The sequence below is a fragment of the Cucurbita pepo genome, chromosome 13 (genome assembly GCF_057944985.1).
Source record: "Cucurbita pepo subsp. pepo isolate OVF chromosome 13, ASM5794498v1, whole genome shotgun sequence".
In the NCBI taxonomy this organism is placed as follows: Eukaryota; Viridiplantae; Streptophyta; class Magnoliopsida; order Cucurbitales; family Cucurbitaceae; genus Cucurbita; species Cucurbita pepo.
The window spans coordinates 14994744-15007361 of record NC_141810.1 but is presented as its reverse complement, the minus strand read 5'-3'; the positions used below and the strand labels follow the sequence as shown (position 1 = coordinate 15007361).

The 12618-nt window shown below is 36.9% G+C and overlaps 4 protein-coding genes and 1 non-coding gene across 5 annotated transcripts; 4 read left to right on the top strand and 1 right to left on the bottom strand.

Moving 5' to 3' along the window:
- The first annotated feature begins 720 nt into the window (after window positions 1–720).
- Window positions 721–1973, top strand: LOC111808958 (zinc-finger homeodomain protein 8). The gene has a single exon (XM_023695217.2). The coding sequence runs from the start codon at window positions 851–853 to the stop codon at window positions 1784–1786; it is 936 nt and encodes a 311-aa protein (XP_023550985.1). The 5' UTR covers window positions 721–850; the 3' UTR covers window positions 1787–1973.
- A 2453-nt stretch (window positions 1974–4426) lies between these two features.
- Window positions 4427–5024, top strand: LOC111808953 (mini zinc finger protein 2-like). Its single transcript, XM_023695206.2, has one exon. The coding sequence runs from the start codon at window positions 4528–4530 to the stop codon at window positions 4816–4818; it is 291 nt and encodes a 96-aa protein (XP_023550974.2). The 5' UTR covers window positions 4427–4527; the 3' UTR covers window positions 4819–5024.
- Window positions 5025–6650: 1626 nt separating this feature from the next.
- Window positions 6651–6731, top strand: TRNAL-CAG (transfer RNA leucine (anticodon CAG)). The gene has a single exon. It is a non-coding gene; the product is annotated as a tRNA-Leu (tRNA).
- Window positions 6732–7314: 583 nt separating this feature from the next.
- On the bottom strand, window positions 7315–8373 carry LOC111808685 (large ribosomal subunit protein eL34). Its single transcript, XM_023694822.2, has 4 exons — window positions 8216–8373; window positions 8034–8113; window positions 7712–7821; window positions 7315–7623 (listed from the first exon to the last, which is right to left on the bottom strand). The coding sequence occupies exons 1-4, from the start codon at window positions 8292–8294 to the stop codon at window positions 7524–7526; spliced, it is 369 nt and encodes a 122-aa protein (XP_023550590.2). The 5' UTR covers window positions 8295–8373; the 3' UTR covers window positions 7315–7523.
- Window positions 8374–8502: 129 nt separating this feature from the next.
- LOC111808683 (protease Do-like 8, chloroplastic) lies at window positions 8503–11993 on the top strand. The gene is made up of 10 exons (XM_023694819.2): window positions 8503–8994; window positions 9122–9238; window positions 9869–9962; window positions 10081–10179; window positions 10327–10393; window positions 10521–10596; window positions 10681–10747; window positions 10872–11089; window positions 11202–11269; window positions 11426–11993. The coding sequence occupies exons 1-10, from the start codon at window positions 8831–8833 to the stop codon at window positions 11647–11649; spliced, it is 1194 nt and encodes a 397-aa protein (XP_023550587.2). The 5' UTR covers window positions 8503–8830; the 3' UTR covers window positions 11650–11993.
- The last annotated feature ends 625 nt before the right edge of the window (window positions 11994–12618 follow it).

Sequence of the window (12618 nt, the reverse complement as noted above, 5' to 3'; positions counted from 1 at the left end):
GGTAAACTATTTAGATAGAGAGTTCTAGAGTTTTTCATAGCTCAACCTAACTACGCCCCGTGGCGGACAGATGGAGAGGGGAACGAAGTATTCTTTATAAGGGTGTGGAAACTTCTCTCTAGCATATGCGTTTTAAAAATTATGAGATTGACGGCGAACGTAATAGACCAAAAGATATAATATTTATTAGTGGTTGGCTTGATATTACACATCAGTAGGTAACAACTTGCAGTTCGAAATCTCAAAAGGTGGGTTATTACCGTTTGTTATCAGAGTTGGGCACTGACTTTGGACACTAAGGCCTCAAGAGGGGTGAATTAAGAGGGAAACGAAATATTTCTTATAAGAGCATAGAAGTGTCTACTAGCTCTAAGAGGGGCGTATTGTGAGATCCCATATCGATTGAAGAGAGGAACAAAATTTTCCTTATAAAGATGTGGAAGTGTCTACGGACTCTAACACCAACTTCGTCATTACGCAAGCTAGAGAGAGTGGCTGGCAATATCAAAAACTAAAATTAAATTAAAATTTAACAAAAAATTTAACCACCACAGACAAAGTAAAGGAAAAAAAAAAAAAAAAAAAACATTACTTCCTAGTTGTATTGAGGTATATTTATTACACATGCAAGTGGGTCCACCCAACTTAACCACAGATTATAACCATGGTTAAAATTGAAGAAGTGGGTTAACAAAGCACATCCACAAAAACTCCGATTCCTATTATCAACACTCTTTCGCTAATTCCCTTCTTCTTCTTCTTCTTCTTCTTTCTTACTCTGTTTCTTAATTTTTACAGAAACCTTAATGTTGTCTGTTTTTTATTTGAAGTTCTCCTTCTTTAATTCTCCATGTTTAGAGAGGTTTGTGCTTTTCAAAGAGCCATGGATTTAGCCCTACCTCCCATCACTACTACAACCACGGCTAATACCACCAAATCTCCCGACCCAGACTCCGACACTCCGACACGCTTCCCGCCGTCCTCTTCAGCCAAGTCGCTGCCTTTCACCAACGGCCTTCTCAAGCGCCACAACCACGCTCATCAACCCACCCTCGTTGTTTCTTACAAAGAATGTCTCAAAAACCACGCCGCCAGTTTAGGAGCTCACGCGTTGGACGGATGTGGGGAATTTATGCCTTCCCCATCTGCCTCTTCCATTGATCCCACTTCGCTCAACTGCGCCGCATGCGGCTGCCACCGGAATTTCCACCGCCGTGACCCAGAGGATCCGATCTCTACTTTACCAATCAATACAGCAACCACTCATGTCATCGAGTATCAACCCCACCATCGTCATCACCCACCACCGCCCGGGATGCGGAGTCCGAATTCGGCATCTCCGCCGCCGATCTCGTCGTCGTACTACCCATCAGCGCCGCATATGTTACTAGCGCTTTCCGCCGGGTTGTCGGCTCGTCCACCGGAAATCGGACGCGCGAAAAATTTAAACGCTCGGAAACGATTCAGGACGAAATTCAGCAACGAACAGAAGGAAAAAATGCTCCATTTTGCAGAACAAGTGGGATGGAAAATGCAAAAGCGAGACGAGGATTTGGTCCGAAATTTTTGCAATCAAATTGGAGTTGAAAGAGGGGTTCTTAAAGTATGGATGCATAACAACAAGAACACCATGGGCAAAAAAACTGATTCCAATGACACCACCCCCACACCCACCACAACCACCACCACCGCCGTCGTCAATATCAACAACAACGACGATGAAGACGAACCAGACGGCGGCTTCCATATGCATATTGGATCAAATGGGTCATCTTCTTCTTCTTGATCTCTACTACTCCCTACTCTCCCAAGTAATTAATAATAAAATTGCATCATCCCCTGATACTCAAATCCAACCTACATAGCTCTACTCCTTTTTTTCTTCTTCATTTCCTCTGAATTTAGCGTTGAATTGTGAGCACCCGAGTAGAAACAGAGCATTAATCATCAATCATTATTAATTACTTATTTAATTCCTTCATTTCTTTCCCTTAATCTCTAATCTAATCTAATTTCTTGTTGAAATTTCATGAATCTAACGTCTCATCAAACAGACCAAAAGATTATCCCCTTATCTTCTGTCTCCGAGAAAGCAGCAGAAAGTAGAATCTTGCCTCAACCTTAGATTTTCTGCACATTTCCAAATTCCATATGAAATTAAATCACAATTATAATTTAATTAAATGGGGTTCGTATATTTTCAATCATTGGTTGTACTTCTTATTAATTTAAGAAACTGATTAGAATAATGTTTCTAGATTTAATCGTGATTATAATGAAAGATATCGAAACTCGACTATCCTTTTAAAGGAAAGATATCGAAACCAGCATAACCCATGAACTTAATTGTTAATTAAAAGTTTATGATAATGAATAATGAGTGGGTTGAAATTAGCTTGTGTGAGCAGTAATAAAAAGTGTTGCTTAATAAGGTAAATATACTGTGTGCCACTTAGTTTAGCTGTCTTTTCTGTCGCATAACATACACTATAGCAAAATGGACACTTAATCTATGATTTAAAATTTGAACCTTACAACTTATTAGATGCCAACTATGAATAATAATTTAAGTTGTCAATTTCAACTATTATATTGAAAAAAATAGCTCAACTCCTTAATAATTATCATTTTTTATACATATTAAAATTAGTGAATTCGTTACTCTATTTTCATTGGATTCTAATATCGATTAAATTTTAAATTTTGTATAATACTCTATAATTTTTCAAATATAATGTGTTAATTTTATTGTTGAATTGAATTGAATTATTATTGAAACATTATTGAATAATTTAATTGAAAATGATTTAAAAAATTATTGAAGGGTAGATTTATACAAAAACCATAGGCCCCAAGCGACGTCGTTTGAATAATTATCCCAAAAATGTAATTTTAAGTTACCATGAATAAAAAAAGTTACCTTTTTTATTTCCTTCCTTCGTCAAACTTGAATTTAAAAAGTTGGGTGTTGGAAATAATTGGGAATTAATGTTTTACCCACTTTTTTTTTATTTAATTTTTTATTATATATATACATATTTATTTATTTATTTATTATTATTATTATTATTATTTGGAGCATACAAATTGGATAAATGTTGTGGACCTAACTTCTCTGTCTTTAGCATTTTCAGGCATCTGCCTTATTTACCACTCCCTTTACACTTTATCCTTCCGCATCATAAAAATATCATAATATTATTTTTTATTTTCCTATATTTCTTTGAAACAAATTGGGCCTGACCGAGATAGCAAAAAATGGCCCAATACCCTTATCTCATAGCCCATCAGGCCCAAACTAATTTCACGGTACTGGCCTCTGTACTCCACGTAACAACACGAGTCTAATAGTAACTTTCTATTTTTAAGCCTTTATTGACTATTATATTTTTAAAATTGCTCTCATTAGGATGTGATCTCTATTTATTCATGTATCTCTCATTTATTTGACTCGGGTATATATAACTCTCATTCCCATCTCAAAAGGTTATATACTGTATGTCACGTGTGATCTTGGAAAATGTAGATGCCTAGGAGTAGATGGAAACATTTTCGTTTTGGGGGTATTTTTGTAGTGGTTTCACATCTTGGTAATGTGTGTATCAGCAGCTAATAAGCTTTAAGAAACACAAGGGGCCATGACATGATAATTGGTTTGGTCGGTGGGGTTTACCACTTTCTCATCTTCCTATGCATATTTCTTTTACGCCTAAAACAATTCATTTACTAAACCATATACCCCAAAATTTGATATCGATAGCCATTGGGCAAGCAACAAACTTCATGTACGTTCGCTCCCTAAAATAATTAGAGTAGACGATTATGTAAATGAAATGCAGTCCAAGCCCATCACTAATCGATATTGTCTACTTTAACCCGTTACGTAAAACATGTTTGCTACGGAGAGATTGTTCTCTTCTCCAACCAACGTGGGACATCAGATGGAATGGAGCTAGGTGGAAACAAATTAGGTTCAAAACCCAACTTATCCCATAGCTGTTCAATTCTATATTAAACCAATCAAGCAGCTACGTGGAAACAAAAACTATTCATAACATCTTTAAATTTTGCCTTATTTACTTATGAATTATTGCTTCTTTTTCCTTTTGCCTTCTGGTGAGTTGTAAATCACCCTATTTCCAAAGACAAATCTGGGCTCTGTTCATAGTTCTTGTTAATTAATAATTTTTTTTTTTTTAAAAAAAAGAGAAGATTTGAAAGAAAAAACATGTCTCCTCGCGATTAAAAGCAGCTGTTCTTGACCAAATCGAGTAGTTTTTTTTTTTTTTTTTTTTTCCACATTATACTAATGGTTATGATTAATAAAGATAAGAGAATGATTATGATTTAATCTCTATAATATATAATTAAGAGATGAGAAAACGACATGTGATAAAGTCTATTTTTCACTCTATTTAAGCAAACTCAATTTGTGATCTCTCCCAATTCATTTTTCTTCAAACCCATTACCAAAAATTGGAGCTTTCTTGGTGTAAAACAAGATCAAGCTAAAAAGAAACTCAGAAAATGAGAAAGCGTCAAGTTGTGCTCAGAAGATCAGAAGAACCCTCGAGAGACACTGAGGCTTCCTCTTTCACAGTAAGGAGTGTTAGATATGGGGAGTGCCAAAAGAACCACGCTGCGACTGTCGGAGGCTACGCCGTCGATGGGTGTCGAGAATTCATGGCAAGCGGCGACGAAGGTACGACTTCTGCACTGACTTGCGCTGCCTGCGGTTGTCACCGGAGTTTCCATAGAAGGCAAGTTGGAACGGAGGTAGTCAGTGATTGCTCGTCGTCTCCCTCAAACGAAACTTAAGAGATTGCACATACTGCGACGAGGACGAGGACGAGGACGACGAGATGTTTTTGTTTTGAGGGTGCTGAATAAACAAAATTATGTGTGTTGTGTTGTGTTCGTGTAATGTTTTTCCATCATATTTCTTTTGAATTATGTGTGATTTTGAGTGTATTAATCTTTTGGGAGTTTGGAAGCAATATACCTAAAATCTTTATGGCATCAAATTTGATGAAATTTCCAAAACCCTTGAATCATAAGAGATTATATTTTGATTTACATACAATTTGTATGCAAATATTAGTAAGGATTCAATGCTTAAGGCCCACACATTCAATCATGTTGGTTGTTAAAGTGGAAAGTTTCTTTAACAATGTACTTAAAAGTTGATTAAAGCTAATTAAACCCACTATTGAAGGGAAGTAGTTGCCATCTTTTTGTTGTTTGGTGATGCTTTTAGCTCATCGTCTTATCGGTTTAGCGTGATTTAATCAAAATTAAGCGAACGAACGATGGTTAACGATCATCGTTCGATGGTATGTAAAAGCAAAAAATAGATATTTAAGTGGTTAGCCAAATGGGCCATGTGAAGTGCTCAAAGTTAGGCTAAGAGGTTTTGGAGGTACCTAGGAGGAACCAACCTTAGGTATACGTTGTATGTCAATGAGAGGGTAGATGTCAATTCCAAAGGCAAATATGTGACCACCCTTGCAAGATATTTGATATTTGATATGGGTTTTGCATGGAATTGGGTTGCTAGTTAGGTTTGCTACATCCAAATACTTCAATCACTTCATTTTTGCTTTGAATTTGCTCAAACTTTGCATTATTGTTCTAAAATATATGATAGATTTTGGAAGATGGATGGAGATGACTTAAGTTATAAGCATAGATTTTGATTTTAATCTTTAGTGAAGTGACTTTGGTTGATGGGAAGCTAATAACACCCTATATGTGAAGAGATGGTCCAAAGAATAATAGGTTATATCATGCATATTCATGATTAAGAAAAGGGTCAAATCTACCATCTGACATTTTCTTTATGCTGTTACAATCATGCTACTTAGTATACGCTTTTCCTTCCAAGTTTTTAAAACGTGTCTACTAGGAGCTTCGTTCCCTCTCCAACCAACATGGATTCTCACATAATCAACCCCTCTACATCGGTAGAGGCTTTGTTACCGTTCGCTTCAAAGGACTTAAAACTTGCTATCCTTCTTGACCCGTTAATATTGATCAAAATTATTGTCGAAACCCTAATGATGTAATTGTCGAATATAGCAACAAAGACGTTTGTGTGGTACTTTGCTTTATTCATATGAACATACAATGGAGTATAAGATTTGATACAAGTAAATGAAGTTAAAGTTACGGGTGATAAGGACATATGGGAGTGTTTAAGCCAAATGGTGATCTCCCATTTGGTAACCACAGAATCTTTGATAAGATATTTGAATACAAAACAAGTGAGTAATGAGGCTATGGAGAGGTGGGGATCTAAACCAAATGCCAACTTCAAATCAGGAAATTGGGTGTTGATTGACGGTGGCATAAGAATTTTTAAGTTTGAAGCACTTTTTTTTCTTTTTCTTAACCCTTTTTCACCATGGAATATATAATAGAGGTAGGACCATTGTCTCTAAATTTCCCGAAATCAGAGCATTGCTATATGTTGCGATATCGTCATGTCGGTCTCTAATTTGATACCTTCACTAATCTTATTTACCATGTTTGTTGTCTTTGGTTCATATCACTTATACTGCAAATATCGATCGTTTTTAAGTAAAATAATTCACACAACTTAATCTGAGTTTAACATTAAAATACTTTTATTTGAAATTTCATTACAACAAGTCAAGATGGCCGAGTTGGTCTAAGGCGCCAGTTTCAGGTACTGGTCCGAAAGGGCATGGGTTCGAATCCCATTCTTGACATTCACCTTTTTGTTTTTTTATTTGGGGTGATTGTTTGAAGAAGACTAGGTATAATAATATAAAGCATCTAAAGTACATTCAATAAATTTTAACATCTTTTTTTTTTTTTACATCTTTATATCTTAAATTATAATTCCATTTAAATTCGACAAAATGTCTCTAAATTTTGAAAATTATTATTTTATCCTTTTACCATTTAAATTTATTCTAAAAATGATAAAAGAAATTTGTTTTTTCTTCATGAAAATTGTAAAAATTAATTATGTAAATAATTCTTAACAATAATTTTTTGAGTAAAATAAATTATAATTTTGAGTCCTTCATATAGTTATTATTAATATCATGTCAATTTCCATTTCTTATATTAGTGAAAATAAGAAACAATTTTGAAGAATTTTGGGCTAAACCATCTACAAGAAAGCCACTAATTAATGATATCAACAAATAAAAAACTAATTAGTGGCTTTCTTGTAGTAATTCAAGATTGTTAATATCATGTCAATTTCCAGTTCATACTGAAGAACATCCCAAGAACATTGTTTCCTGAAATCCGCATTCATCCATCGATCAAGATGGTATAAGATTGAGCAAGCAAGATGGTATTAGATTCAGCAATGTAATGATACAAAAATCTCTAGAAAGGGTCTGAAATTGTGACATAGTAGGTTACGGTGATATCACAAAACAGGACACTTGGGGGATTGATTTGTCAACAATGACCCATTTAAGGAAGAACCCAGAAACATCTAATCACTATCAACACTAAAATTCGCAAATTCAAGCCAAAAATACTCATTTTGAACTCTTGGCAGCTAACTTTTCCTTTGCCTTTTGGATTTTCAATACCTTTTTCACAATCTTCTGCTCTTCTACCAGAAAAGCCCGCATGATCCTGCAACCATTGTTGAATTACTCCTTAAATTTGGTAGAAAACCCAAAGGAAACCAAAAACATCAGGGCTGATTCAATGAAGCACATACCTCTCTCTGACAGCACTTCCTGACAACACTCCACCATATGCCCGGTTTACAGTTCTTCGGTTCCTAGCCAGTCTAGACCTCTTGTATTCAGCAGGCCTCAAGTGCGGAATCTGTTCAAACAAAACATTACAACTAAAATACAATACAATTACATTTTCTTTCAGCTATGACAATTGATTGCCACAATTATATGTTCTAGAGACTGAGAGTTAGCTATCAGGGCGACGCAATGTCAGCTTCAGGAAGAATGACGATCCCCAAATGCAATTATAAACACCCCAAAAACTGAAAAACTTTGAATCAAAGGCATAAAATCACATACCCCTTGGATTCTCTTCCCGGTAACGGGACATTTGGGACCGCTGGCCCTCTTCTTGGTGGTTTGATAGATCAACTTTCCACCTAGAACGCATCAGCACAACACCCAAAATGGTCACGAAATTGAAGGGAAAAAACGGCTCATAAGAGCAGGAATTACACTGATTCAGAACAAAAAAAAGGTACCGGGAGTCTTGACAACGTGGTGCTGATTGGATTTGGTGGCGTAGCTGTGGCGCTTACGGTAAGTAAGTCGCTGAACCATCTTCAATTACCCTTGATTTCGGGTGTCTACGCGTCTATAAGAAAAATCGAGGCAGTAGCGGCAGAAATCCAGGAGAGGGAGTTGTTTATATAGTGTAAAGTTTTAAACTTTTGAAGCCCTAGATCCAACGGACGATGTACGTTTCAAATTGACGGTTGAGATTTTAGGGGTAAATCGAGAGAGAGAGAGAGAGAGAGAGTGAACAAAACATAATGAAGAGAAAGGAGTGCATGGTGGATTCGAAGCAAAATGGCAACAGGGTTTGTTTAGTAAAACCAGTACACATTTGCCCAATTGCTTGTACAGATTTGGAATGAAGTAAATTTGGATGATGCTTTTGTGCTAACAAGCTACCATTCTTGAAGAATTGGTTGAGCTTTGGTGGTTGGTTATGGAGCATCTAAGCTTCACAGTTCCATAGCTTCCATGGACGAAGAAGAAATATAAAGAATATACTCAGTGTATCTCAAAAAACCCCTTCATCTGCATCTATTATCGCTAAAGTCCATACCCATTTGCTCTTTAATCTGTTAGAAATGCAAGTTCTGGCATACAATGCTCCCCAACTGCGAATGATGGTAGAATCTCGTGTTTGGAGTTCGACCCATTTCTTGGGAAGACGAGAACTGTGCTTTGATGGTGTGTCGTCTGTGTGCTCTCCTTCAAATCCCAGCAATTCCCAATCCATTTCCATCCTAAGGTTGTTTTTTCTCTCCTTTTTACTCTGTGCTACTGCATCATCTGCCCAAAATCTTTGTTCATCGTGTACCCATTGATATGCATTTAGGTGTTTTAGTTCTGAGTTTTGTTGTTGGTTGTTGGTTCAGGAGTGCCGGTGATGAGTCTGGAGATCTTTGTTCTATAATGAGCAGCAAATTTCTTTTCACAACTCGGCGGAGGTTATTTGCTAGTTTGTTTCTGAGTTTGTGGCCTTATCCTTCTAGGTTTGACTACTTTATGATCTCTGCACAATAAACTTGCATTTGGTTCTGTTAGGAATCACGACAATCCACACTGGTATGATATTGTCCACTTTGAGCATAAGCTCTCATGGCTTTGCTTTGGGCTTCCCCGAAAGGCCTCATACCAATGGAGATGTATTCTTTACTTATAAACCCATGATCATTCCCTAAATTAGCCAATGTGTGGGACTCACTCCCAACAATTCTCAACAAGTTCTTCTACACTAGTCTCAACCTGTTGTGTTGTCGTGGATGATCGACGCTAACATTTATCATTTTTTCACGCGAAAATAAAATGTTGTGGTTAACTTCAAATGTGCAAATTTCTGCTCAGAGGGTTCTAAGAAGCATAATTGTTAATTTACACTAAGTAGCTTTTATAGCTTTATACCTATTACGTGAGATCCCACATTGATTAGGGAGGAGAACAAAACATTCTCTATAAGGGCGTGGAAACCTCTCCCTACCAGATGCATTTTAAAAACCTTGAGGGGAAGCTCGAAAGGGATAGCCCAAAGAGGACAATATCTGCTTGTGATGGGTTTGGACCGTTACATGTTGATACCTTCTTACACTTGAGAGAAATCACTTATCTATAACCAAGTTGTGTAGTGTATTTACAGCTCAAGCTTTGGGCGAGCCTTCTATAACCATAGATGAAGTAACCTCCACTTTTTCACCTTCTGGAGCCTTGTTCCCTGCAGAGGTGTTTTTCTCTTCAATGCATACTTATTTATGCTTTCTTCCTAATTGATTTGTTTTGGATCTTCGTTGCGTTGTTATTATTTATCATGGTGTATGAACGAGAAATATGCGGTTGACAGGATAGAGTTGTCGAGTCGTTTGAGAAAAATACATACTCTGTTGTCAACCTTTTCGATGCGACTTTGCGTCCTCAACTCAATGTAACTGGAATGGTTGAGGTAATCATCTATAAAACTGTGGTTCATGTTGTTTTATACACTTTGACACGTTACGAATTGCATATCCCAAGCTGTTTATTGTGTTCCTATTTTGATAACCTTCATGTAAGATCATCATTTTGTATTCATTACCATGCCTATTTGCAGATTCCTGGAGGAAATGGGTCTGGAGTAGTCTGGGATGATCAGGGACATATAGTAACGAATTATCACGGTGAGTGCTTTTAGCGCCCGAGTAAAATGGTCACCATATTCGACTAGAAACAACTGTACATTGAATAGCTTCAGTGAGGATCATCTTACATTTCTAATGCCAAGCCTTGTATTCACCTAATGCACAGTAATTGCTAGTGCCCTTGCAAGAAATCCGAGCGCTGGGCAGGTTGTAGCACAAGTTAATATCCTAGCATCCGATGGGTGAGGACGCTTGAAGTTAGACCAATGTACTACTGTGATAAACAACATCTATCTGTTTCCTCAATTTTCTAAATCTTTGCATAGGATACAGAAGAATTTTGAAGGCAAGCTCGTTGGTGCAGATCGCACGAAGGATCTTGCCGTTTTAAAGGTAAGGCTTTTCATCTTGCAAGAATTTGATGATCAAGCATGCATGATTACCATTGTTATTCCAGAGAACAAACAAAACATCACTGATTCTAATCATATCTGAGATAATCTCTGTGACCTTGCAGGTGGATACCTTGAACGAGCTTTTGAGGCCAATCAAGGTGGGGCAGTCATCTTCTCTTAAAGTGGGGCAACACTGCTTGGCAATTGGAAATCCTTTTGGTTTTGATCATACTCTCACAGTTGGAGTCATTAGTGGATTAAATCGCGACGTTTTTAGTCAGACTGGTGTCACCATCGGAGGTGGAATCGAAACGGATGCAGCTATCAATCCCGGGAATAGGTTAGACTAAGATTCATCCTAAAATGAATACCATCAGGGAACTCTTGTCTTTATCACCATATATATTTGATGTTAACATCAAGGAGATATCCTTTTCCTGTATCTTTGACAGTGGAGGTCCTCTACTTGATTCAAAAGGCAATTTAATCGGTATCAATACTGCTATTTTCAGTCGAACAGGTAACGTCCATCTTTCTCCTGCCAAGTGCCAATTCACCGTCTTACGTCCTTGCTGTAACGACAGGGTAGTTGTGATTTTCACATTACCTCGTCCTGCTCTTCGACGACAACATTCAGAATGTGATTTAAAATGACTCTACACTATCGTGATTGTAGGAACATCAGTTGGTGTTGGTTTTGCAATCCCATCTTCAACCGTAGTCAAGATTGTACATCAACTGATCCAATTGGGTAGAGTGAGTAAAGGTAAAGAGAGGAGGGCAAAGTTTGGAGCTGGCTTTGATATTAGAAGAAAGTCGGTAGCAGAACGTCGCGGTGAAGAACACGAGCTAAGCATTTCGACATTCTACTTGGAATCAAATGGAGAAGAAGAAGATTAAGGTGAAATTAGTGATCTTTTGTGTTGAAATCAAAGGTTTTGGTGAAAATTGTCGAGTTTCTGGGAGATAATGGAACTGTTTCAGCTGAGTTGCATATGAAACTTGGTGAGTTCTGATGGGGTGGCCTCAAGTTTTGAACTTGATGCCTTAATGGTAAGGAAGAGATGTTAGCTTTTGTTGAGCCCACAATGGATCCTAAGTCGAGAAGAGTCAGTATGTGCTTCTGTAAGCTTGCTTAACTACTACGCTCTTGAAGGGTATTAGTAATTGGGCTTCTGGCCGACTGTAATCTTATCCACTCGAACTATTCAACTCAAACTATAAATAAAAATTGAATTATATTAGTTTTTTTTTTTTTTTTTTTTTTTTTTGTTTGGGTTGGCCTAACCCACTCGACCAACCCAACAGTAGAGTTACAATCCAATCTAAATCTACTTTTTAGATTCTGACGAAGAGTTAATAATGTTTAACGTTTGTAATTGATATTAATAATATAATGTGACATGAGATTTTAGTTATTAAATAACAGTTTTTTAAAAATAATAATAAAAATTTTTTTGGCAATCAATCGGTTAGGAATCACGACTCTCCGATAATGATATTGTCCACCTTGAGCATAAGCTCTCATGCCAATGGAGGAAGTATTCCTTGATTATAAACTTACTCATGGCTTTGTTTTGGGTTTTTTCAAATAGCTTTGTTTTGGGTTTTCCATCCCCTTCCTTACAAACCCATGAAACTTTCATCGTCCAATTACAAACCCATGAAATTAGCAGATATGAGACTTTCATTGTTCAACTCCTTGATTACAAACCCATGAAATTAGCAGATGGGGGACTTTCATCGTCCAACCCCATGATTACAAACTCATGATCAAAATTAGCAGATGTGGGACTTTTATCGTCCAACCCCTTGATTACAAACCCATGATCAAAATCAGCAGACGTGGGACTTTCATCGTCTAATACA

Coding starts and splice junctions, on each gene's coding strand:
- LOC111808958 (XM_023695217.2), top strand. CDS start 851: ATGTTTAGAGAGGTTTGTGCTTTTCAAAGAGCCATGGATTTAGCCCTA.
- LOC111808953 (XM_023695206.2), top strand. CDS start 4,528: ATGAGAAAGCGTCAAGTTGTGCTCAGAAGATCAGAAGAACCCTCGAGA.
- LOC111808685 (XM_023694822.2), bottom strand. CDS start 8,294: ATGGTTCAGCGACTTACTTACCGTAAGCGCCACAGCTACGCCACCAAA. Junction 8,114..8,215: donor CCACGTTGTCAAGACTCCCG/GTACCTTTTTTT, acceptor GATGCGTTCTAG/GTGGAAAGTTGATCTATCAA. Junction 7,624..7,711: donor GGAAGTGCTGTCAGAGAGAG/GTATGTGCTTCA, acceptor CAATGGTTGCAG/GATCATGCGGGCTTTTCTGG.
- LOC111808683 (XM_023694819.2), top strand. CDS start 8,831: ATGCAAGTTCTGGCATACAATGCTCCCCAACTGCGAATGATGGTAGAA. Junction 8,995..9,121: donor CAATCCATTTCCATCCTAAG/GTTGTTTTTTCT, acceptor TTGTTGGTTCAG/GAGTGCCGGTGATGAGTCTG. Junction 9,239..9,868: donor TTGTGGCCTTATCCTTCTAG/GTTTGACTACTT, acceptor CAAGTTGTGTAG/TGTATTTACAGCTCAAGCTT.